Source organism: Ailuropoda melanoleuca, unplaced genomic scaffold, assembly GCF_002007445.2.
Source record: "Ailuropoda melanoleuca isolate Jingjing unplaced genomic scaffold, ASM200744v2 unplaced-scaffold77266, whole genome shotgun sequence".
Classification (NCBI taxonomy): Eukaryota; Metazoa; Chordata; class Mammalia; order Carnivora; family Ursidae; genus Ailuropoda; species Ailuropoda melanoleuca.
In genome coordinates this window covers 7217-29473 of record NW_023253021.1, presented here as the reverse complement: position 1 = coordinate 29473, position 22257 = coordinate 7217, and the positions used below count along the sequence as shown (strand labels likewise).

General features: G+C 49.7%; 1 protein-coding gene across 1 annotated transcript; it reads right to left on the bottom strand.

The window, feature by feature from the left end:
• Positions 1 to 48: 48 nt before the first annotated feature.
• Positions 49 to 16581, bottom strand: CUNH5orf49 (chromosome unknown C5orf49 homolog). The gene is made up of 2 exons (XM_034653317.1): positions 16196 to 16581; positions 49 to 1563 (listed from the first exon to the last, which is right to left on the bottom strand). Exons 1-2 carry the CDS (start codon positions 16310 to 16312, stop codon positions 1135 to 1137), a joined length of 546 nt encoding a protein of 181 aa, XP_034509208.1. The 5' UTR covers positions 16313 to 16581; the 3' UTR covers positions 49 to 1134.
• Positions 16582 to 22257: the final 5676 nt, after the last annotated feature.

Here is a 22257-nt window from a genome sequence, read left to right as displayed (position 1 = left end):
CTCATCTCCCCGATCCCCTTCCCTCCCCAGCTCCCCAATCTCCTTTCACTTTCCCCGTCCTCTTAAAAAGCTTTATTTCTCTGTGTACCACTTACCACTACCTGGAATTCAGCTCCCTATATCTAGGACGTTTAGTTTTCTAGTTCCTCGTAGGAATGTCAGCTCTAAGAGGACAGGGACTTCTTTCTCACCCCTTCTCTGCTCAGTGCACATGGGAGGCACTCAGAATCTGGGGCTGGATACAGGTGTGCAGGCGTGTTCTTATGACAGGATAGCACTAGCCAAGTCACTGCCAACTTGGAATGAATTCACATAAACAAACAATAGGAGAACACCTAATGTCTGTGACTTAAGTAGTAATACCTCATAGTTCACCACTTAATGTCCCATCGAAATAAAGTTTCCCTGGAAGTGACATGGCGGCATTCTTAACAATAGCAGCCACGGGGGACAAATCCGCTGACCGAGAAAGTTATCTCAGCAGAGGCTCTTACGTTCCGACCTCTGTGCATTGTAGAAAAGATTATATTTACTCAGCACCTGCCTCTTAACAAACATACTGTCCTCAGACCAGACTCCGTGCAGTGTCCCGAGTGTGGAAAGGCATCAGGAGGGTCTCCCTGCTAAGGAGACACACAGCCTCCTCGCACGCGACACCTGCTGGGACGCCGACCTCCTCTCCCTGGGGACTGGGAGCTGTGCTCCCTCTGCTCACACCGCTGTGCAGCCAATCTCAGGCAGAGCTCTCCCTTCTGAAAAATCGTGCAGACCTAGGGGAGGAGCTGCCCTGTACGCGCAGATTTGAGGCTGGAACCTAAGCTAGAGACGTTATTCTTGCAGGTGTGGTCCTACCGCTGCTGCTGGGGTCCGTGGGAGAACCGTGACAGCCAGGACTCCGAAGCTAAGCAAAAACCTTTATCTGTTGAAAAGAACTTCTTAGTTTTGCCTTCATTAAGTTGTTAACTAAACTAACCAACAGAGTCATACAAACAAATCCACAGAACAGGACAGGAGAGAGGGAGCTGGTAGCGGCTGAGTCTCAGCCCCAGAGGCAGCGCAGGAGAGGAGGGCCACCCGCGGGAGTCGGAGCCACGCACACAGCTCATGTGTTCACACTTTGTCAACAGCCTGTCTTCACATTACCTCCTCATTCACGTGAAGTCCCAGGCTTTTTGCATGTTCTCTATCATCTCGGTGCAATTTCTGATTGTAGCCTGGGCTCTTGTGAAAAACACAGTCGTACAGGGAAATGATTCCTGTCTGGGAATGAAAAGAGAAAGACAGGCATGGGTTCACCGGACGGCTGAGCCACGGAAATCCTCGTGGACCTTGGAAGCCAGGCTTCTGCCTGATGGACAGTGGAGATGTGCAGTTTGCTGTCTGCACTGAGTATGCGCTTGGGAACGTCACCCCAGAGCAGACCCTCGACGACCAGAGCAGGTCCCCGAGAGCCCCAGCGAGGCGGGGACATCTTCGTGGCTCTCTTTCTGCATTTCCTACAGATCCCTCCTTGACCAAGGCACTTGACCCTCCCGCTTCTACGACTCCACCACTAGCATGTACCTTAAAATAACAATCATCCACTTAATATATGTGTTTTTCTCCTTCATTTCCACCTTTCTCATATTTCTCGAATTTTCTGCAATCAGCTCTTTAACCATAACTGAACACTGGGATGATATAACCAAACAGAAGTATCTGTAAGTTGCTAGCCAGCAGGTGGGCACCTAGTACAAATCCCTCTCTGCAGAGACGGAAATATTTTCTTTAATCAGAAATGGTAGCTCTCATGAATGTCATTCATGATGCATGGATATATATATTTGCTATATAATATACATATACATTTATAATATATGCACAAACATCAGACAAATACAAAATACGTGTACACGCAAAGCTTTGATGTATTAGAAAATTATCCCATTAACAGCTTTCATCTGAAATATCTCCATATTTTTCATTCCAAATTCTCTTGATACAAAAATTAATCTGCCTTATCTGGTACCTAATAAAAGGAAAAGAAACCCATGTGTTAGCTCATCTTCAATCTTCACATGTAAGTCAGGCCTTTGTGTTTCTCCAGCCAAGGGCCAGCTGCCCTGAATCCTCCAGCAGCAAACCGAGACACGCCGTCTCGCTGGCATATGGGGGGCACAGGGTATCTAGCCTGTGCCTGCTCGCCTACTTGTCTCCCCCGCTAGTAACGCTAGAACATTTCCTCCAACTGCAGGCCATGAAGGTAGAAGGTAAACAGTGAACAGGATGCATGGCCTGGGCTTAGCCTGCTGGAAAACGTGGACCGCCCATTCTCGCCGACTGCGGGGCTCAGCACAGCTGGTAGCAGTGGAAGTGCCAGAGGGTGACGTGGCTTCAACCCCACCTTGACAGTCCCTCCCGGGTCATCTGTCCTGTGCCAGACATGCCACTCCTGCTGGGGAAGTCGTGAAGATAGCTCAGACACACTGCCACCGTCCTGGTGCAGTTAACCATCTAGTAAAGAAAACAAGGCGAGCTTTTAGGGTTGTTTGAGGTTCTTAAGAATCCCAAGGGCAACACGCCTGTGGCACTTACTCACCTGCTCTGCCTAAGTTCAGAGTCACTCCCAGTGACTTAGGCAGGAGCCGTGGCTTTGGAGTCTGTACCCCGATGGCCATTTAATGTGGTCACCTTGCAGGAGCTTTTTGTTGGCACTGTCCTCTGTCACCTACTGGGTTCCTGGGTCTGTTAAGGCACTGGGTTGGCTAGCCCTGGCCTTCACGTGTCCTGAAGACCGCCTATAGTATAGCTCACACACCCAGGGTTAAAAAACAAAAAGCCCAAACCAGTCGGGTGGTGATAACTTATCCCACTTTGGGTACTGTAAAAATCGGCTAGCGATTTGTGAAAAACAATAAACTTGGGTCTTCACGGCACATTAGCATCACAAGTCAATTCTGGATGGATTAGAAAAACAAGTGAAAAAATCCATAAGGGACCTCCTACACATAAAAGCATTGGGGAAAATGTCACAAAGAAAATATCAATCATTTTGGTTATATAAAAATCAGACATTTGATAATCAAATAAAATTAAGACTTTTTTTAAAAACCTGTAGGAAGGATAGAGAAATCTCAGTACCTTGAACATACAGTGTGTAGGATGGCAGGATGTCCACAGAAGCTGGGGGCATTGCCTGGGTACTTGCTTCTAGCCTGGAAAGGTTAGCACCCCTTGCAGCAACCCTTTTTTGGGAAGCCACCAGGCCAGAGGGCCCTGCAGTGACCCAAGAGAGGCTCAAGTTCACCACTCACTCTGCCGAGATGGTGGGACATAAATGCCCCGAAGGAGGGAACTCAGCCTCTGCAAAGTGAGGCACTGAGTTGCAAATGCTTCCTTTTGGGGTTCAGAGCAGAGCTACTGGCCCAGTCTGGCTGAGGCCAGCAGGCCGACCCAGACAGCAATGAAATACCCCATAGCCCCCACACCAGACCCTTATGGTCATAATGTAGATGTCCCATTGTCACCAGAATCCCTCCTGGCCTGGCTGACCCTGTGAAGTGGGTGTGTTTGTCGGGGAGAACGGCTACAGTCTGCAACAGAAAGACCTGCCCTCCAGGACTGAGCACCTGGGGGGCAGCTGCACCCTGAGAACGCTGGGCCACAGAAGAGGCTACCCTCGGCCAGCCTCAGTTCCCTCAGGGCTCCGTGTGGGTGACCGGCTGCGCCCGGGTCTGAGAGACAGCCCTGCGGGGGGGGGGGGGGGCGGGCACCGACGGCAGCGGCAGCTGCTGGGCTTGTGTTGTCCTCCTGTGCAGGTGTTCCCACTCCGGCCTGACCCTCCTGAGCGGAGTCAGCCCCCTGGGGTCCTGGACTTGTGCTGGAGACAGACTCCGGAACAGAATGAGAAAACCACCACTGGGATCTGAACGAGGGAGGCAAGGTTCCTTCACTTCTTCCCTCCGCGGGAGAAGCCCACGGTGATGTGCGGCTTTACAGAACACTGCCCGTCTCCCCCACTCTCACTAGGTCTCCTAAAACACTCCTTAGAAGCAGCATTGTGGGGCGCCTCGGTGGCTCCGTCCGTCAAGCGTCTCACTTTTCATTTTGGCTCAGGTCATGATCTCAGGGTCGTGGGATCCAGCCCCGAGTCGGGCTCCGGGCTCAGGGGAGATTTCTCTCCCTCTCCCTCTGCCCCTCCCCCAACTCATGCTCGCAATAAATAAATAAATAAATAAATAAATATCTTTGAAAAAGCAGCAGCAGCGCTATGAGAAGCGGGGTCAGTTACGGAGAGCCTACCTAGCTTGCCATATGCTAGAGCAGTCTTTATGCGGGATCTCACTGCACCCAGAGCGTGAACAGAGTCTCTCTTTCTGCTTTGCCGGGATTTTGCATATTTACCACTTTCCAGAGTAAAACCGAATTTTTCTGTCACTGAAAAATAAGGGGGGAAAACCCCTCATCAGGCAGGCCACCTTTCTTAGCAATGTGACTGTCCCTTTCCAACACCTAATCAGACCGAAAATCTGTCTTCCTGAATGTTCATTATTAATCTTTCTTCTTTCTTTTTGTCTTTCATTCTGTCATGGTTTGAAGCAAAATCTCACTAATAAAAACCAATCTGGATTTAGATGCTGCTATCATAAAATAGAGCTGCTGGGTTTACCGGTATTTTGCTATTAAAATCTCTCAAGAGATTTCCTCTCTCACACGTGTCGTTGGTTTTAAAAAACAAAGCAAGATGAGCCCATTTATTTTCTCTCTTGTGATCTCCCTTTGTCCCTTCGCTTTTTGAGTATTGTTAAAATGTCGCGTGGTCTCATTCTGGGCATGGGGTCTGATCACTTGCTTTCAGTTCCCGCACGGTGACCTCTACTCCTAACACTGAGAATAACCCCTCGGTGGCCCTGGGCCAATGCTGACAGTAGAGTGGAGACCTTCACTTTTCAACCACCAAAGCCCATTGCTTTAACCATCGGACAAGGCACCCAGCTAGGGCCGGAATACGGACAGAAATAAGGAGTCCCTGTCTTAGAGGAGACCACAGGCTGAGAATGGAAATAAACTCATTAATTAAACAATTCAAGGTGATACCCATGTGTTAACAGAGGTATGCCCAGTGTACAGTGGCACCAGAGACGAAGAATGGGCATCTGCCTGGGCTCAGGCAGGAAGTCCGCGCAGCTGCTGCCCCCACCGCTGTGGCCAGAGCCCCAGGGAAGTCCCTCCCTGGGTGTTACCGGTGGAATTGCATCCTCCAAAAAATGCATACGTTGAAGTCCTAACCCACAGGATCTCAGAAGGTGATTTAGAAATAAGGACGCTGAGGATGTAATTGGTTAAGGTGAGGTCATACCAGGGTAGTGTGGGTCCCTCATCCCATAGCACTGGTGTCCTTCCTTAAAAAGTTCAGAAACCGACACAGACACACAGAGAGAGAAGATGTGAGGAGACACAGAGAGAAGAGAGCCATCTACAGCCGAAGGGGAGCGGCCTGGAGCAGACTCTCCCTCAGGGCCTCCATAGGAACCAACCTCATCCACACCTTGAGGAGACAATAACTTTCTGTTGCTTAAGCCCCTGGTCTGTCGTACTTTGTTACGGCGGGTCTAACGCACACCCTTGTACTTGGTAGCGAGCAATAGTGATCTTTTGAACAATGGAAAGTAAGAATGGAGCTAAAGCAGTTCGCTCCAGGTAAACTGAGTCAGGAGACCGTTCAACCCAGACAACCGGGTTGGTCGACATCACCAATATTCAATCTGCCTCTACTCCTGACTCCACAGAGGGTTAATCTCCTCTGCTCCTTTGGGCGAATGAAGCCACGTGACCAGTTCTCAGCACTGAGCTAGGAGTGGGGGTGACCTGGGACTCCAGGCAGAAGGCTGTGGGGACGCCTGAAGCTTCCCGTGAGGTGTTAGCAACTTCTGTGGCGGTCGCTGAGTGACTGCTTGGGCAGAGCCATTGCTGGGATCCCCGCTGGACATTTAACATGAGAAAGACGACTTATTTGGGGCCCTGAGACTTTGGAGGCTGTTGGTGATGGCAGCATGACCCTGTTTCTCATGCATGAAGCAAGCAGGTGCCCAAGGAAGGGCTGGCTTCTATAGCCCCAGCCTACAAGGGCACATCTGTGGGTCGTGCACTTCTACTGTGCCCAGTGCCCCCCAAAGAGGTTACACACGCTCTCACACCAGTAGCAGGGGTAAGATTTCCAGCAAATCGGGACCCCAGTCCTTTCTCCTCTCCTCTCTCTCAGATCGTTTAAATACAAATGTGCTGTCCACTGTCCATTTAAACCAGGTAATAAGAAAAAGGAAATTAATACATTTTTCCCGTGGTACTGGGACAGGAGTAGCACTGAGTATGTGCTCAGTGTTTATTCTCTTCTGGAATAAACAGAAGACTGCAATCACCAGGCGTCCTCACAGTTAGGCTGGGGCTGGGTGACAGGCTCTGACAAAGAACTGTGGGGGAAGCCAGCGGGCATCACCTTCTAGGTAATGGTCCATAAGAGCTCTCATGTGTCCTCCATGCTCTCTACCCTTGCTCTTTGGGCCAGCAAGTTCAGAGGACCCAATAGAGGACTGCAAGTTCCCAAAGATCGGCATGTCTGGAACGACTAAAAAGAAGCCTGGTTTCCCAAGTTACTGTATTAAGAAAGGTGGGCAGGAAAAACACACATGAAGAAAGAAACATGCTGCNTGCTGCCATCATGTTACGTTTATATGCACAAGGCCAGTGGTGTGGTTATGTTAACAAGCTGCTCTCTGGACAAAAAAGACCTGATTTGTAGCATTTGCTAATTTCCGCAGTAGAAATACTCTCACGGCAGCTGATTTTCAGGCTTCCAACTGAACACAGAGTTCAGACGACATGCTAAAATGTACGAGCAGACTCTGACACACCACCGGTTAAGACTCTCAGGGTTCAGGGTCTGTTTGTTTCCAGAGCACATCCCAGCCCGCCTGGACCGAAACGGTAATCTCTTCGTGGGCACAGTCCCATTATCTCTCACCTGGAGGCTTTCAGGCACTCCCTGTCCAGTGTGTGACCTACTTATAAAAGTGAAAAGTCTCAAGGTGACCCAAAAGGGTTGCCTTTGATTCATAGGGGCCTCATTTTTACTTCTGGTAAGTCTAGTGCTTCTCCCTGGGGGCGGGGGGGGGTGGTTCAGCAGTATGTGAAGCTTAATGAGGACATTTTCATTAATTCTAACATCATTCAAAATTCCATTCTCAGAAGGACTGTAGCTGGTCAAGGACATATTGTTAGCTCTTAAAAGGACAATACTCAGCTCTTCTCTTTGGTTCCTCTGTGGCAAAGATTCTGTCTCCTCTCCTGAGGCATTAAGATCACAAGTTTCAGAAATGGTTGTATCTTTTCCAATAATCTGAAAGTTTTATCAGTTTAATAAGAATCTCTCATAAGCAGCCTTGTTAAGGAGTTTTTTTCACTACGGATCTGTTGCTGGCAGTGCTGCCCAAAACCAGAGAACCTGGTTCTCTGGAACCTGCGCCTTTACCCCTTTACCTACACAAACTCCCGTGTGTTTCCTACTGGAAGTGTCTCTGAGTCTGGGGTCTGCGCACCTTGTCGCTAAGAGGAGACTCAGAGCCCTTGTTCCTGCTTCCACTGACACCAGCCACCCCCATGGCCACCGCCCCCCAGCTATTCACATCGCAGAAGAAAGGGTGAGCCAAATATATTGGGGATAATGCTGTTCCTTTTCCTGTGTCACTGTGCCCCTTACAAGGGGATGACTTTGAAAAAAATGTCTAAGATATGGTGTTCCGTGAAAAGAGCAGGCTGCAAATACATATGCATGGTTGTGTGACCTGCATGTAAACACGGTCTTGTGCACGTTAGACACATACCACCGCATTCACATGCGTGCAGTGGGCAATGCACCGTGTGCTCACTCCAGCTGTTTCGGTCCATATGGAAGACTTCTGCTAGAAGAAGATGCACGGCCTCTCCCCTCACCCCTTCCTCCCTCCCTGGGGTGACCTGCGCCTTGCTGAGCCCTACTTGCTCTGGAGGAAGACATTCGGCCCCACCCCCTACCCCACAGTCCTGCAGTTTTCCAGCGGCAGGTCACTGGATGGGGAAGATGCAGCTAGACGTCTCCAGGAGAAGCAACACCGTCCACTCCCATGTTGATCCCCGAGGAGCTGAGCAAGGCCAAGGAAAACCCAGGCAGCAGAGAACGTCACACGGAACCTCTGTTTAGTCAAAGAGGTAGGTCAGTGACTTCTCCTGGTTTAAATAAACTTTGCATCCCGTTCCTGCTGCCTCCTTCATTCACTGCAGCCGGTACTTACAAAGTGCCCACGTTGAGACAGGCACTGTTGAGATTGCTCGGGACAGAGCAGTGATGACAACAACCCCATCCCCGTGAGCTCAGACTGCAGTGGAAGAAACAAGCAGGAAGATAACTACGTAAAACGTTCAATCGGGTGGTACTAAAACGTGCCCAGGAGGAAAAACGGACAGGGAGGGGGACAGAAACGTCAGTGGAGGCTGCTTATAATTTCGTTCAGCAGACACACTCATTTTTACTGCACGGCATGTGGGTGCAAGGGTCTGCAAGGCGCACCAGCACTGGAGCTCACCTCTCCTCCAGAGCCCCCAGGAGCAGCTGCGTGTGCGTGCAGGTTTGCTCGGGGCTTGAGGGCGAAGAGGCTCCATCTAGGAGGGGGCCGGGCAAGGGGGCTCATACTGAACACCTCCTGGACACTGGACGTGGGCCCAAGCCCGCTAGAGACTCCCCTGTGCACCTGCGGACAGTCAACATGCCTTGCTTTATCTACAAAGTGCCTGGCTGCCTTGGGGGAAGGGCAATTCCCTGGTCAGGAGGGTCAAGAAACAGCCCCTCGCCTCCCTGCCTCCACTACACACCGAGAAGGAAAGTGGGCTCATCTCACTAAAGCTAGGGTGAGGCTTTCTGAGCCGAGCTTCACTCGAGACAGAGCAATCCACAATCCGGCCGACCATGATGGAAAGCATATTCTAAAACCATCTAAGAATTCTTTTTTAAATGTAGCTCTTAGACGTTGAGAAATTTAATAAAATCCTTCATAAAAGGGCATTGTCCTCCGACTTAGCTTTTCCATTTCAGTGGCAGAAATGTTGCACAAGGCAGAAGAAGGGGGAAAAAGTAATTTAAGAACATCATTGAATTGAATCTGTCCTTTCTGCCACTGGCACAATGTTTTATAGGAAAAGCCCATGCTGCTAGAGCCCCGTCGGTGGCAGGACGGGACGCGATCACATTTTAGCTAGCAGCTTGAGATGACAAATTTGTCTCAGGATCCAAGGCATTAGTGGGGTTTTAAATAAGTGTGCTGCATTGAGAGCCTTAACTTTGGGCTCTCCCACGGGAGACCCCTTAGATTAGAAGCCACCAGAATGACACTCAGGTTCCCTGCCTCGCCTGTACATCTCTGACAGCAAACGAGGGATCTAAGACCCTGGCTGGAAACTAACCTTCAGTGAAAGGAAACTCAAATGATCACTAACAAAAGCAAATAGTAATAATCATAGCCCTACTTACATGGGACTTACTATGTGCCATTTTATACCCATGAATTAAAGTAATTCTCATAATTGCTCCATGAAGCTGGCACTGTTTCAGAGATGGGCAGTGTGACACAGAGGGTTTGTGACTTGGGCAGTCTGCACAGCTGGTAACATGGAGCCAAGACTCCTGCTGCCATCATGTTACGTTTATATGCACAAGGCCAGTGGTGTGGTTATGTTAACAAGCTGCTCTCTGGACAAAAAAGACCTGATTTGTAGCATTTGCTAATTTCCGCAGTAGAAATACTCTCACGGCAGCTGATTTTCAGGCTTCCAACTGAACACAGAGTTCAGACGACATGCTAAAATGTACGAGCAGACTCTGACACACCACCGGTTAAGACTCTCAGGGTTCAGGGTCTGTTTGTTTCCAGAGCACATCCCAGCCCGCCTGGACCGAAACGGTAATCTCTTCGTGGGCACAGTCCCATTATCTCTCACCTGGAGGCTTTCAGGCACTCCCTGTCCAGTGTGTGACCTACTTATAAAAGTGAAAAGTCTCAAGGTGACCCAAAAGGGTTGCCTTTGATTCATAGGGGCCTCATTTTTACTTCTGGTAAGTCTAGTGCTTCTCCCTGGGGGCGGGGGGGGGTGGTTCAGCAGTATGTGAAGCTTAATGAGGACATTTTCATTAATTCTAACATCATTCAAAATTCCATTCTCAGAAGGACTGTAGCTGGTCAAGGACATATTGTTAGCTCTTAAAAGGACAATACTCAGCTCTTCTCTTTGGTTCCTCTGTGGCAAAGATTCTGTCTCCTCTCCTGAGGCATTAAGATCACAAGTTTCAGAAATGGTTGTATCTTTTCCAATAATCTGAAAGTTTTATCAGTTTAATAAGAATCTCTCATAAGCAGCCTTGTTAAGGAGTTTTTTTCACTACGGATCTGTTGCTGGCAGTGCTGCCCAAAACCAGAGAACCTGGTTCTCTGGAACCTGCGCCTTTACCCCTTTACCTACACAAACTCCCGTGTGTTTCCTACTGGAAGTGTCTCTGAGTCTGGGGTCTGCGCACCTTGTCGCTAAGAGGAGACTCAGAGCCCTTGTTCCTGCTTCCACTGACACCAGCCACCCCCACGGCCACCGCCCCCCAGCTATTCACATCGCAGAAGAAAGGGTGAGCCAAATATATTGGGGATAATGCTGTTCCTTTTCCTGTGTCACTGTGCCCCTTACAAGGGGATGACTTTGAAAAAAATGTCTAAGATATGGTGTTCCGTGAAAAGAGCAGGCTGCAAATACATATGCATGGTGTGTGACCTGCATGTAAACACGTTCTTGTGCACGTTAGACACATTCACATGCGTGCAGTGGGCAACGCACCGCGTGCTAGCTCCAGCTGTTTCGGTCCATATGGAAGACTTCTGCTAGAAGAAGATGCACGGCCTCTCCCCTCACCCCTTCCTCCCTCCCTGGGGTGACCTGCCCCTTGCTGAGCCCTACTTGCTCTGGAGGAAGACATTCGGCCCCACCCCCTACCCCACAGTCCTGCAGTTTTCCAGCGGCAGGTCACTGGATGGGGAAGATGCAGCTAGACGTCTCCAGGAGAAGCAACACCGTCCACTCCCATGTTGATCCCCGAGGAGCTGAGCAAGGCCAAGGAAAACCCAGGCAGCAGAGAACGTCACACGGAACCTCTGTTTAGTCAAAGAGGTAGGTCAGTGACTTCTCCTGGTTTAACTAAGCTTTGCATCCCGTTCCTGCTGCCTCCTTCATTCAAAGCGCCCACGGTGAGACAGGCACTGTTGAGATTGCTCGGGACAGAGCAGTGATGACAACAACCCCATCCCCGTGAGCTCAGACTGCAGTGGAAGAAACAAGCAGGAAGATAACTACGTAAAACGTTCAATCGGGTGGTACTAAAACGTGCCCAGGAGGAAAAACGGACAGGGAGGGGGACAGAAACGTCAGTGGAGGCTGCTTATAATTTCGTTCAGCAGACACACTCATTTTTACTGCACGGCATGTGGGTGCAAGGGTCTGCAAGGCGCACCAGCACTGGAGCTCACCTCTCCTCCAGAGCCCCCAGGAGCAGCTGCGTGTGCGTGCAGGTTTGCTCGGGGCTTGAGGGCGAAGAGGCTCCATCTAGGAGGGGGCCGGGCAAGGGGGCTCATACTGAACACCTCCTGGACACTGGACGTGGGCCCAAGCCCGCTAGAGACTCCCCTGTGCACCTGCGGACAGTCAACATGCCTTGCTTTATCTACAAAGTGCCTGGCTGCCTTGGGGGAAGGGCAATTCCCTGGTCAGGAGGGTCAAGAAACAGCCCCTCGCCTCCCTGCCTCCACTACACACCGAGAAGGAAAGTGGGCTCATCTCACTAAAGCTAGGGTGAGGCTTTCTGAGCCGAGCTTCACTCGAGACAGAGCAATCCACAATCCGGCCGACCATGATGGAAAGCATATTCTAAAACCATCTAAGAATTCTTTTTTAAATGTAGCTCTTAGACGTTGAGAAATTTAATAAAATCCTTCATAAAAGGGCATTGTCCTCCGACTTAGCTTTTCCATTTCAGTGGCAGAAATGTTGCACAAGGCAGAAGAAGGGGGAAAAAGTAATTTAAGAACATCATTGAATTGAATCTGTCCTTTCTGCCACTGGTACAATGTTTTATAGGAAAAGCCCATGCTGCTAGAGCCCCGTCGGTGGCAGGACGGGACGCGATCACATTTTAGCTAGCAGCTTGAGATGACAAATTTGTCTCAGGATCCAAGGCATTAGTGGGGTTTTAAATAAGTGTGCTGCGGACGCGATCACATTTTAGCTAGCAGCTTGAGATGACAAATTTGTCTCAGGATCCAAGGCATTAGTGGGGTTTTAAATAAGTGTGCTGCATTGAGAGCCTTAACTTTGGGCTCTCCCACGGGAGACCCCTTAGATTAGAAGCCACCAGAATGACACTCAGGTTCCCTGCCTCGCCTGTACATCTCTGACAGCAAACGAGGGATCTAAGACCCTGGCTGGAAACTAACCTTCAGTGAAAGGAAACTCAAATGATCACTAACAAAAGCAAATAGTAATAATCATAGCCCTACTTACATGGGACTTACTATGTGCCATTTTATACCCATGAATTAAAGTAATTCTCATAATCGCTCCATGAAGCTGGCACTGTTTCAGAGATGGGCAGTGTGACACAGAGGGTTTGTGACTTGGGCAGTCTGCACAGCTGGTAACATGGAGCCAAGACTCCTGCTGCCATCATGTTACGTTTATATGCACAAGCAGTGGTGTGGTTATGTTAACAAGCTGCTCTCTGGACAAAAAAGACCTGATTTGTAGCATTTGCTAATTTCCGCAGTAGAAATACTCTCACGGCGGCTGATTTTCAGGCTTCCAACTAACACAGAGTTCAGACGACATGCTAAAATGTACGAGCAGACTCTGCTACTAACTGATCACTAAGTGTGTCCCACAGTAACTGACTTAAGAGCGAATTTTGCCATGTTTCTTCTCAGCTTTGGGTACGGCCTGGATTTACAATTAACTGAGGGACAGCTAAACCCTCCAGCAAATTTGTGATACAAAGTTCATCCTCTTCAGGCCAAATGATCTCACGGAAGAGAATCAGCTTCTGCAGTCCCCCGTCTGATTAGATCCTAGTTCATGTAATCCCCAGGGGTTATTACCATTGGTGGCTCTCCTGCAAATGTGCTTTGAAATGCCTTTTATTTTCTTGCTACTTTTTAGGCTCTTTTATTTAGGTGTTAATATTTCTGCTACATCACTGTCTTTTGTGTGACACTAAGGACTTCAGGATTTGAATTTGCCTGTGACCCCAGTTATCAAAACTGTACCGAATTTTTTTTTCATAAAATGTTTTTTATTAATTCCTTCTAAGGCCCATTCCTACCTTCCAGGGACAGTAATATATCAGAGCAGGGCTTGGCAAACATTTTGTGTAAAGAGACAGTCACTGTTTTAGGCTTTCAGGTCACATGGTTTCCTGTTGCAACTGCTCAACTCCAGGGGTAGCCATAGATAATACTAAATGAATGAGCATGGGACCGTGTTCTAATAAAGCTTTATTAAAACAAGGAGTGGGCCAGATTTGGCCCAAGGGCCTTTATGTGCAGACCTCTGAATTAGAGGGGCATACTTCTTGCCTACTCCCAATTTCCTTCCAAGTACAGAGCTGTGGGCACCTCAAACCTCAGGCATCTCTCTGTGTCTTGGCCCCAGAAAGGTAGAGCCATGTATCAGATTGGTAAATTTGGGGGAATAAACTGGATCTGCCATGTCCAACTCTGCTCTTTTCCTGTTGGCAGTACCTGGCCCACAGGGGGTGGGGGGTCAGCTCTGCTTTCTCTGGGGCCCACAGCCGCAGCAGCCGGGTGGGTAAACCCATCTGACTCAGAGCTTCAGTGTCCGCAACCCATTTCAGCCCAGAGTCCTCAGCAGGAAGCTGCAACCTGGCTTTTCTCTCTGATAAATATGTATCTTGACCCCCATCTGTTTTAGTCTCTTATTTCTCAATAGTCTCAAAGTGGTGCTTAACAGGACTCCTCAAAGGTACACATAAAATGATGTATTTGGGAATTTTTTCATTTTGTCAGGAAGCCAGACAAAATTTATGTTCTCTCAATAAAACAGCATGGACCAACTTAAAACATCGAGATTCCCGGCCTTTTGGCTGGTTCTCTCGTGCTGGGCAGGAATGCACAACTGGCATGGATACAGGCTTTGCATGCTTAAATTGTAAAATTCACTTAATAAATGAAATTATTTACAGATAAAAGCTCTTTCAAAACATATTGCTCATGGGAGGAAAAAAATATGAGGTCCATCGTGGCAACGAGGTGGGGCACCATTGCTCTAAATCTCCCCAGTGCTAACACCTGCTGGATTTTTACGCGTAGGAGCAGAGCCACGGGGGCTGCAAAGACGGGTGCTGCGGACGTCCCCTTTCTTCCTTCTGTCCTTCAGTATTGCTCAAAGCCAAACAGAGGGGTGCTAACAGATATGAGACCCTCCTGGCCGAGGTTCATGTGTTAGCTTGCTCGAGCTGCTGAAACGAAGCACCCGGACTGGGGGGGTTTAAACAAGAGAAATGTACTGTCTCACAGTTCTGATGGCCAAAGTCTGAGATCAAGGTTCCACAGGTTCTTTCCTCCCGAGGGCCATGAGCGAAGAAGCTGTTCCCAGCCTCTCTCCTTGGCTTGTAGAAGGCCATCTTTTCCCTGCCTGTTCTCACCCTCTTCATGCGTGTCTGTCTCTGGGTCCAAATTTCCCCTTTTCATAAGGACACCGGTCATACTGGACGCCCCCCATGACCTCACTTTAGTTGGATTTGCTCCATAAAGACCCTGTCTCCAAATAAAGTCACATTCTGAGGTGCTTGGGATGAGAACCCTAACATGAGAATTTTAGGGGGATACAATTCAACCTGTAACGATAGTTTCAACTAGGAAGCACTGCTTCTGTTTGTAAGGCTAAGCTCCACGACGTTCTCTTACATTTCACAGGTGGCAAGTCCTCCAATGTGTGCTGACCTGATCTGAATGGGGATTCATCTGGGCTCTAGGGCTTGTGGGTGGGGAGGAGGAAAGGAAAGGAAAGGAAGGATGCATTCTGTGGGAGCACCTCACACATCAGTGAGGGAAAGACCTCCTTCCTCCCACGCACGTGGCTCACCTCTACCCTCCCTGAGCCACTCACTGTCTCTGCAGGCTGAGCATCCTTTGAATAATGATGCCCCTGCACCCCGAACCCCGAGACGCACTGGAGACATTCAGGGAAGATGGCTGGACGAAAGGAGTAGAGGACTCCTGCCAAGTTCTGAATTTGCTTCTCTTCCTTTGCTTCTCGCAAAACAGCCTTCACAGACCAGCAGCTTTTCCCCACGAGGCCCGTGTGCCTGCTAGAGCCAGGCCAGCATCTCATGAGGGCTCCCTGCCCTGCTCTCCCTGCAGGCGGCTGTCCAGATCTGCCCCACAGTCACCTTCGGTTTGCAGGAGGGCTCTCCACAGGTTTCCGTACCGGTGACTTTCTGGGCAGTCGCTGCAGTGAGGGCTGTCAGGCAGACCCCACAGGGAGTCCTGCCTCCAACTGCTGGGCAGCCTTGGCGCTCCCGAGACCCTCCTCCAGATCCAGGGCAGAGCGGCCACTTGTTGCTCCTGGTAGTTGTTCTGGAAGCCCAGAGGCTCCCAAGCCCTTCCGCTAAGAACACTTGACCCTAACCCACCCCCAAATAGCTCAGGACACAGGGCTGAGCATTCTCCCACCTCACCCTACCCTGTATGCCCTAAACCCAGTGCCTCATTCCAGCTGAGCATACCCCCCACCCCAACACACTCACACACACACACACACAAACACAGGGCTCAGGCCCTGCCCATCCTCTAGGTGAGGAGAAGGTCCACCTTACTCTTGAGGTCGTGGTAGCTGTACTCTTTGGGTCTAGGTGCCCCGGAGGAAGGCCTCTCTCCCACCTTCCTTTCCCCTGTGATTAACCTGTCTCCTCGCGCCCCACCCCTGCGCCCTCACAGGCTGTGCAGACCTGCACCGGCCCCCACCCTTCACCCTCCACCCCGCTTACAGTCCTGCCCCCTGAGTCCCACGCCAGAGCTGCAGCCCAGACCCTCGGACTGCCCCAAAGTGTAGCCCCGGCCTGCAATCCCGCCCCATCCACCGGCCCCTGGCCTTCTCCCCAGCCTTGGTCCCCGNCGGACAGCGCCGAGAGAGGCGGCGGCCGGGGCTTGCCCCGCAGCGTGGCGGCGGTGATCTCCTCCTCTTCGTCGTCCTCCATGCCACCCCGGTCCAGCGGCCCCGCGCCCTCCGAGGTCGGGCTCAGTCTGCCCGCCGCAGGCCACCCAGCGCCCGCGTTCGGCGTCGCCTGGAAACGGCGGCCGCGCGACGCCAGGCTGGGCCCCGCGGCGGGGCGGGGAGTATCCACTCCCCCTTCCCGCTGCCCCTGCGCCGCGCAGCCCTCCTCCCCTCCTCCTCCAGGCACCTCGGGCAACGCATTCCCTGGTGTTTCCTCGGGGGTGCGTCCTCAGAGCTCTAGCTGCAGAAGCGGCTGCGTCGGGGTTCCGGTGGGAGATGCCCCCGGGATCAGCACCTCCCAACCTGCTGACCCTTCTCCGCGCCGCGTCGGTTCAATCACGCGCAGACATTTGTTCGCGGGGCAGTTACTGACCGCGCACCTACTGGGAGCCGGCGTTGGAGGCGCGTCCTTGAACCGAGCCGCGGGTTTCCGCGTGGGGCTTACAGTCCGCTGGTAAAAGGGAAAAAGACAACGTAAAGAGGGTCTAGAGAAGCGCCCCCCAATGGGAACATAATGGGAGCCACAGGTAACTTAAAACTTTCTGGTAACCACGCCGAAAAGGTAAAAAGACACAGGTGAAACTCATTGTAATACTATATTTTACTCAGTTTGTCCAAAACATCATTTTAACAAGTGTTATTAGCCACAGTTCAAGGGCAGGGTGCCCACAGGTGGCTGGTAGTTATGGTACTGGCCAGTGGAGGTGTGAAACTACCCATGAATGAAGTCAGTGCGTCGGCGGCTCGGTTTGGGGCTCTAGCGCCCCTCTGCCTAGGTGGTTATAGGGCTAGATCTGAATGCTGGCTCCGTAGGCCTGTACCCTTGGCTGGAAGTTCATGGAGCAGAAACTCACGGCTCAATAAAAGATGGTGGGGCGGGACAACAAGATGACAAACACTGGGGAAGCACTTAACCAGGGTGCTTGGCAAAGGCCAGCCTCTGTGAGAGCTGAGCAGAAATGTAATGATGAAGAGCCAAACTTGTGAAAGTCAGCCACGAAGTCCCTTCCAAGCAGAGGGAAGAGCAACTGCGGGGCCCCTGAGGCAGACCAATCTTGATGTGCTCCAAGCCTAGCAAGAAAAGAGGGGGGTGGAGCTTCATGAAGGGGAGGAGACTGGGAGGAAAGGAAGGTGCACAGCTAGGCCAGGACCAGGCCTTCTACCTTCTCATCCACCCCCTCTTACTAGGAATCTCTTGTCTGCAGTTCCTTGTTGCAGGCTGGTGGACAGAGACCTCTCAGTCCAAGGCACAAGGTGGCACCTCTATGCTGAGGTGTTCCCTGGAGGTCCTCGGGCGCAGGACTTTGACCCACCACTCTGTCACATGGGCCCCCATGAGGTCTGAGAACCCCATGTGCCTTCTTTGCCCTAATACCCACCTCTTTGCTCCATTGGAAGGACAAATGAGTTGGGCATGAATCAGACAAGGGTCAGACACCAGTCTACCTTGTCCTCAAGCTTCAGGGGAGGGGACATCTCATGAGAAGTTGATATGTCCTTAGAGCTTGGAGACAAAGCACCACCATCTCTCCTGCATGTGAAGTGAAGGGAAAGTGTCTCTCATCCCACCGCCCCCCCCCCACCGTGGGCAGAAGTCCTCATAAAAGCACCAGCAAAGAAAAAAAATAGTAATAAAGCTCTTATAATCTATTGCCTCTTGCAGCCTCTTCAATCTCTTTTAAAGCCGTACGGAGGTGGTCAGTGGGTCATGAGACTTTGCAAACCTTGCAGAGGTAATCCAGTACCATAGTGTGGAAGGTGGAAGTAGCTGGCACCAATTAGCTTGAGAAGGCAGCTAAAACTGACACACAAATAATTGGATCATAAAATCCTTTCCCACAGTCTAGGGATGTGAATCTGTTCCTTGTTCGTTGTTTAATTATGCACTAGACTGAGAGCTCTGGAGGGCAAGGCGACACACATACATCTTTTTCTTCTTTGATGGCTCAAGTAGGTCCTCAACAAAGATTTGACACGCAGTAGGTCCTCAATAAATATTTGGTGACTAAATAAAGGGATGTAGTTGCCATAGCTTGGTTCTCTCTGAAGGTAGAACTAGGACAAGGACTTGAGTGCTCTTCCCTTACTTGGGAGATGATCCCAGGGAGCATGAATGAAGGACCAGAGAGGAGTGAGAGGAGAAGGAAAGTCGGTGTAGGATGAGTTATCAAGGTCATGACAGAGGACAGCTGGAGCGCTGCCGGGCTCAGAACTTTCTGAGCAGCATGGAGTGGGCTCTCAGAATTGCCTGCCAGATCAACCTGCAGGTGCCTTTTATCCCTTCTCCACAGTCCTCCTGGGTTGAGGCCTGCCCTTGGATCTTGGACTCCTGACTGTGTGTGGTCCCGGCCCGGTGCTGCGCGGGCTCCCCCCCAGGCATCTTGGGGTCAGTGAAGCCCTGGGGTTGACAGGAGAAGGCAGGGGCCTTCTACTGCGGTGTGATGCTGTTTCAGGAGCTGAGTGGTAGCCCCGAGGAAGGCCGCCACCCCCAAGGCTGCAGACCAGCGACTTAAAGGCAGAGGGAAGACTAGGTAAGACAGGCTTTGCCAGTTTCCATTATCTAGAGGTCTTAGTTTCTTTACAAACTTTCCCCCTATATGATCCTATTATGTATTCCAGGCATGGGTGGACTCCGAAGTCAAAGAGTCTAATGGAAGTCCCTCATGTCTGTAACTTGTACTTGCAAAGCTCTGTGAAGAAGGGAAAGGGAAAAGAAGGAACAGTTACTCTCCAAGGAAGTGAATGAATCGCACAAGCGTGCACACTGTCTGGGGGTAACTGCACGGGGGATCAGCTCAGCTCCGGGCTACAGGTGACCACCTCCGCCTTGTGCCATATTCGTCCTCCTGGGGGAGGACTGCAGCATCGTGGGTTTGTTGCTGACTTTGGGGGATAACGTTGCCCTGCTCTGGCTCAGGCTGACTGTGAGCGCCCTCGTGACTGTCTATGCAGCCTGCTGTGCTCACCCACCAGGCCCTCTGCTGCCTGCACAGCTCCGCTGGCAACTGGGGGCAGGTACTCGAGGGCCGTTCTCAGGAGTGTGGGAGGTCCCCAGTCCAAACTGCAGCTGGAAGCCTGTGCCATTTCTCCTGACATCTGGACAGACGTGAACATGGGGAGGCCCGGTGGGAAGAACTCTTTGTCAGTGTCAAGCAGGGAAGGAGAAAGCAAAGAAGAAGCCGTCGTGTCTCGTTAGCGTGTCACGTGAGATGCAGCGGATCAGCACACCTCACATGGCCTGTGATGTTTGTCAGGAGCTCTCCTAAACCCACCGATGTTTCAGGCCAGGAAGGAGCCTCTTGTTCTTTGTGGCGATGAGAGAGCTGAGATGTGGCAGGTTCAGTGCCATGCAGGTGACACGGCCCGTGGGTGGTCCTACAGGAAGGCGTGGGAAACACCTGGCAATGAAGGGACCTGTCTGATTGAAAGGTTTTCTCCGTGGGGCTTCCAGACATTTCCGAGACCCAGCCAGGCCCTACCTAAGCACAAAACCTCATGCTCAATGCAAAGGTTTTAAATTAAAACAAGGTTTAAAATAATAATAATAAATGTAAATAAAACAAGCTTAATATCTCCATTTCACATTTAAAAGCTTTTACAATTATTTTGTTTTTAAATGTCAGCGTGAACTCTCTTAAGTGGCTCAACATAATTGGACTTTAATTCACAGACTTTAAAACATCTGAAAAGTGACTTGGATTGAGTGCTTCTCCATATTTGGGAGGCCTGATGGAGACTGAGAGTAAAAGGGATGGACGTAAACACACCCACATTTGTAACCAGCTAGGAGAAGAGCTATGCTTCCAGAGACTTTATAAAGGGCATTATGAACACAGGGGTATGAAAGTACACGGCTGCAACCCCGATATCCTGCCTGCTCTGCTTTCCAAACCCCTGCCAGTGCTGTCTGAGGGTGACAGCAACAGTGTGACTCTGGGCATGAAATGGGGCCATCATTGCTGTCCTCCAAACCGTCGTAACCAGATCGTGGGCATGCCGGTGGTCCACGGCGGGACTGGACAAGCCTTCATCTTCCTGGACACCTCCTCCCTGGTGAAATGCCATGATCACTGTCAGTGGATTTAGAGAGGAGGTTGTCATCAGGTTTTTCCCGTAAGCTGGCTAATTAAATTGATGGAGCTCCCTGTGGTTAGTCACTTTAAACATCAGACTTACAAATCAACCCATAAATGTAGATTTAATTCAGGTTTGTTCGCCTTGGGATTTTTTGGTTGTTGTTTTAAGTTTTTATTTAAATTCCAGTTAGTTAACATACAGGGTAATATTGGTTTCAGGAGTAGAATTTAGTGATTCATCACTTACATATGACACCCAGTGCTCATCACAACACGTGTCCTCCTTAATACCCATCACCCACCCCCGTCCACTTCCCTTCTTCAACCCTCAGTGTGTTCTCTACAGTTAAGAGTCTGACTGCTGGTTTGCCTCTCTCTCTCCCCCACCATGTTCGTCTGTTTTGTTTCTTAAATTCTACATATAAGTGAAATCGTATGGTATTTGTCTTTCTCTGACGTATTTCACTTAGCATAAAATACCCCAGCTCCATCCATGGCATTGCAAATGAAAAGATTTCATTTTTTTGATGGATGAGTAATATTTCATTGTGTGTGTGTATGTATACACATCTTCTTTATCCGTTCATCAGTCCATGGACATTTGGACTCTTCATAATTTAGCTATTGTGGGTAATGTTGCTATAAACCTTGGGGTGCTTCTATCTCTTTGAATTAGTATTTTTGTATCCTTTGGGTGAATACCTAGTAGTGTAATTGCTGGGTCGTGGGGTAGCTCTATTTTTAACCTTTTGAGGAAGCTCCATACTGTTTCCCAGAGTGGCTGCACCAGTTTGCATTCCCACCAACAGTGCAAGAGGGTTCCTGTTTCTCCGCATCCTCGCCAACACCTGTTGTTTCTTGTGGTGTTAATTTTAGCCGCTCTGACCAGTGTGAGGTCCTGCCTTATAGTTTTGATCGCTATTTTCCTGATGCTGAGTGATGTTGAGCATTTTTTTCATGTGTCAGCCATTTGTATGTCTTCTTTGGAGAAATGTCTGTTCATGTCTTCTGCCCATTTCTTGACTGGATTTTTTGTTTTGGGAACTGAGTTTGATAAGTTCTTTATAGTTTGAATACTAGCCCTTTATCTGATAAGATTTGCAAACATCTTCTCCCATTCAGGAGGTTGTCTTTGGCTTCATCTGCTGTTTCTTTTGCTGTGCAAAAGCTTTTTATCTTGATGAAGTCCCAGTAGTTTATGTTTGCTTTTGTTTCCCTTGCCTTTGGAGACATGTCTAGCAAGAAGTTCCTGCAGCCAAGGTTGAAGAGGTTGCTGCCTGTGTCCTCCTCTAGGATTTTGATGGATTCCTGTCTCACATTTAGGTCTTTCATCCATTTTGAGTCTATTTTTTTGTATGGTGTAAGGAAATGGTCCAATTTCATTCTTCTGCTTATGGCTGTCCAATTTTCCCAACACCAATTACTGAAGAGACTGTTTCTTTCATTGGATATTCTTTCCTGCTTTGTTGAAGACTAGTTGACCGTGGAGTTGAGGGACAATTTCTGGCTTCTCGATTCTGTTCCATTTATCTATGTGTCTGTTTTTGTGCCAGTACCGTTCTTTCTTGGTGATTACAACTTCATAATAGATCTTGAAATCCAGAATTGTGATGCCACCAGCTTTGGTTTTCTTTCTCAACATTCCTTTATGTATACAGGCTTTTTTCTGGTTCCATACAAACTTTAGGATTGTTTGCTCCAGCTCTGTGAAAAATGTTGATGGAATGTTGGTAAGGATTGCATTGAATACGTAGGTTGCTCTGGGTAGAACAGACACTTTAACAATATTTGTTCTTCCAATCCATGAGCATGGAATGTTTTTCCATTTCTTTCTGTCTTCCTCAATTTCTTT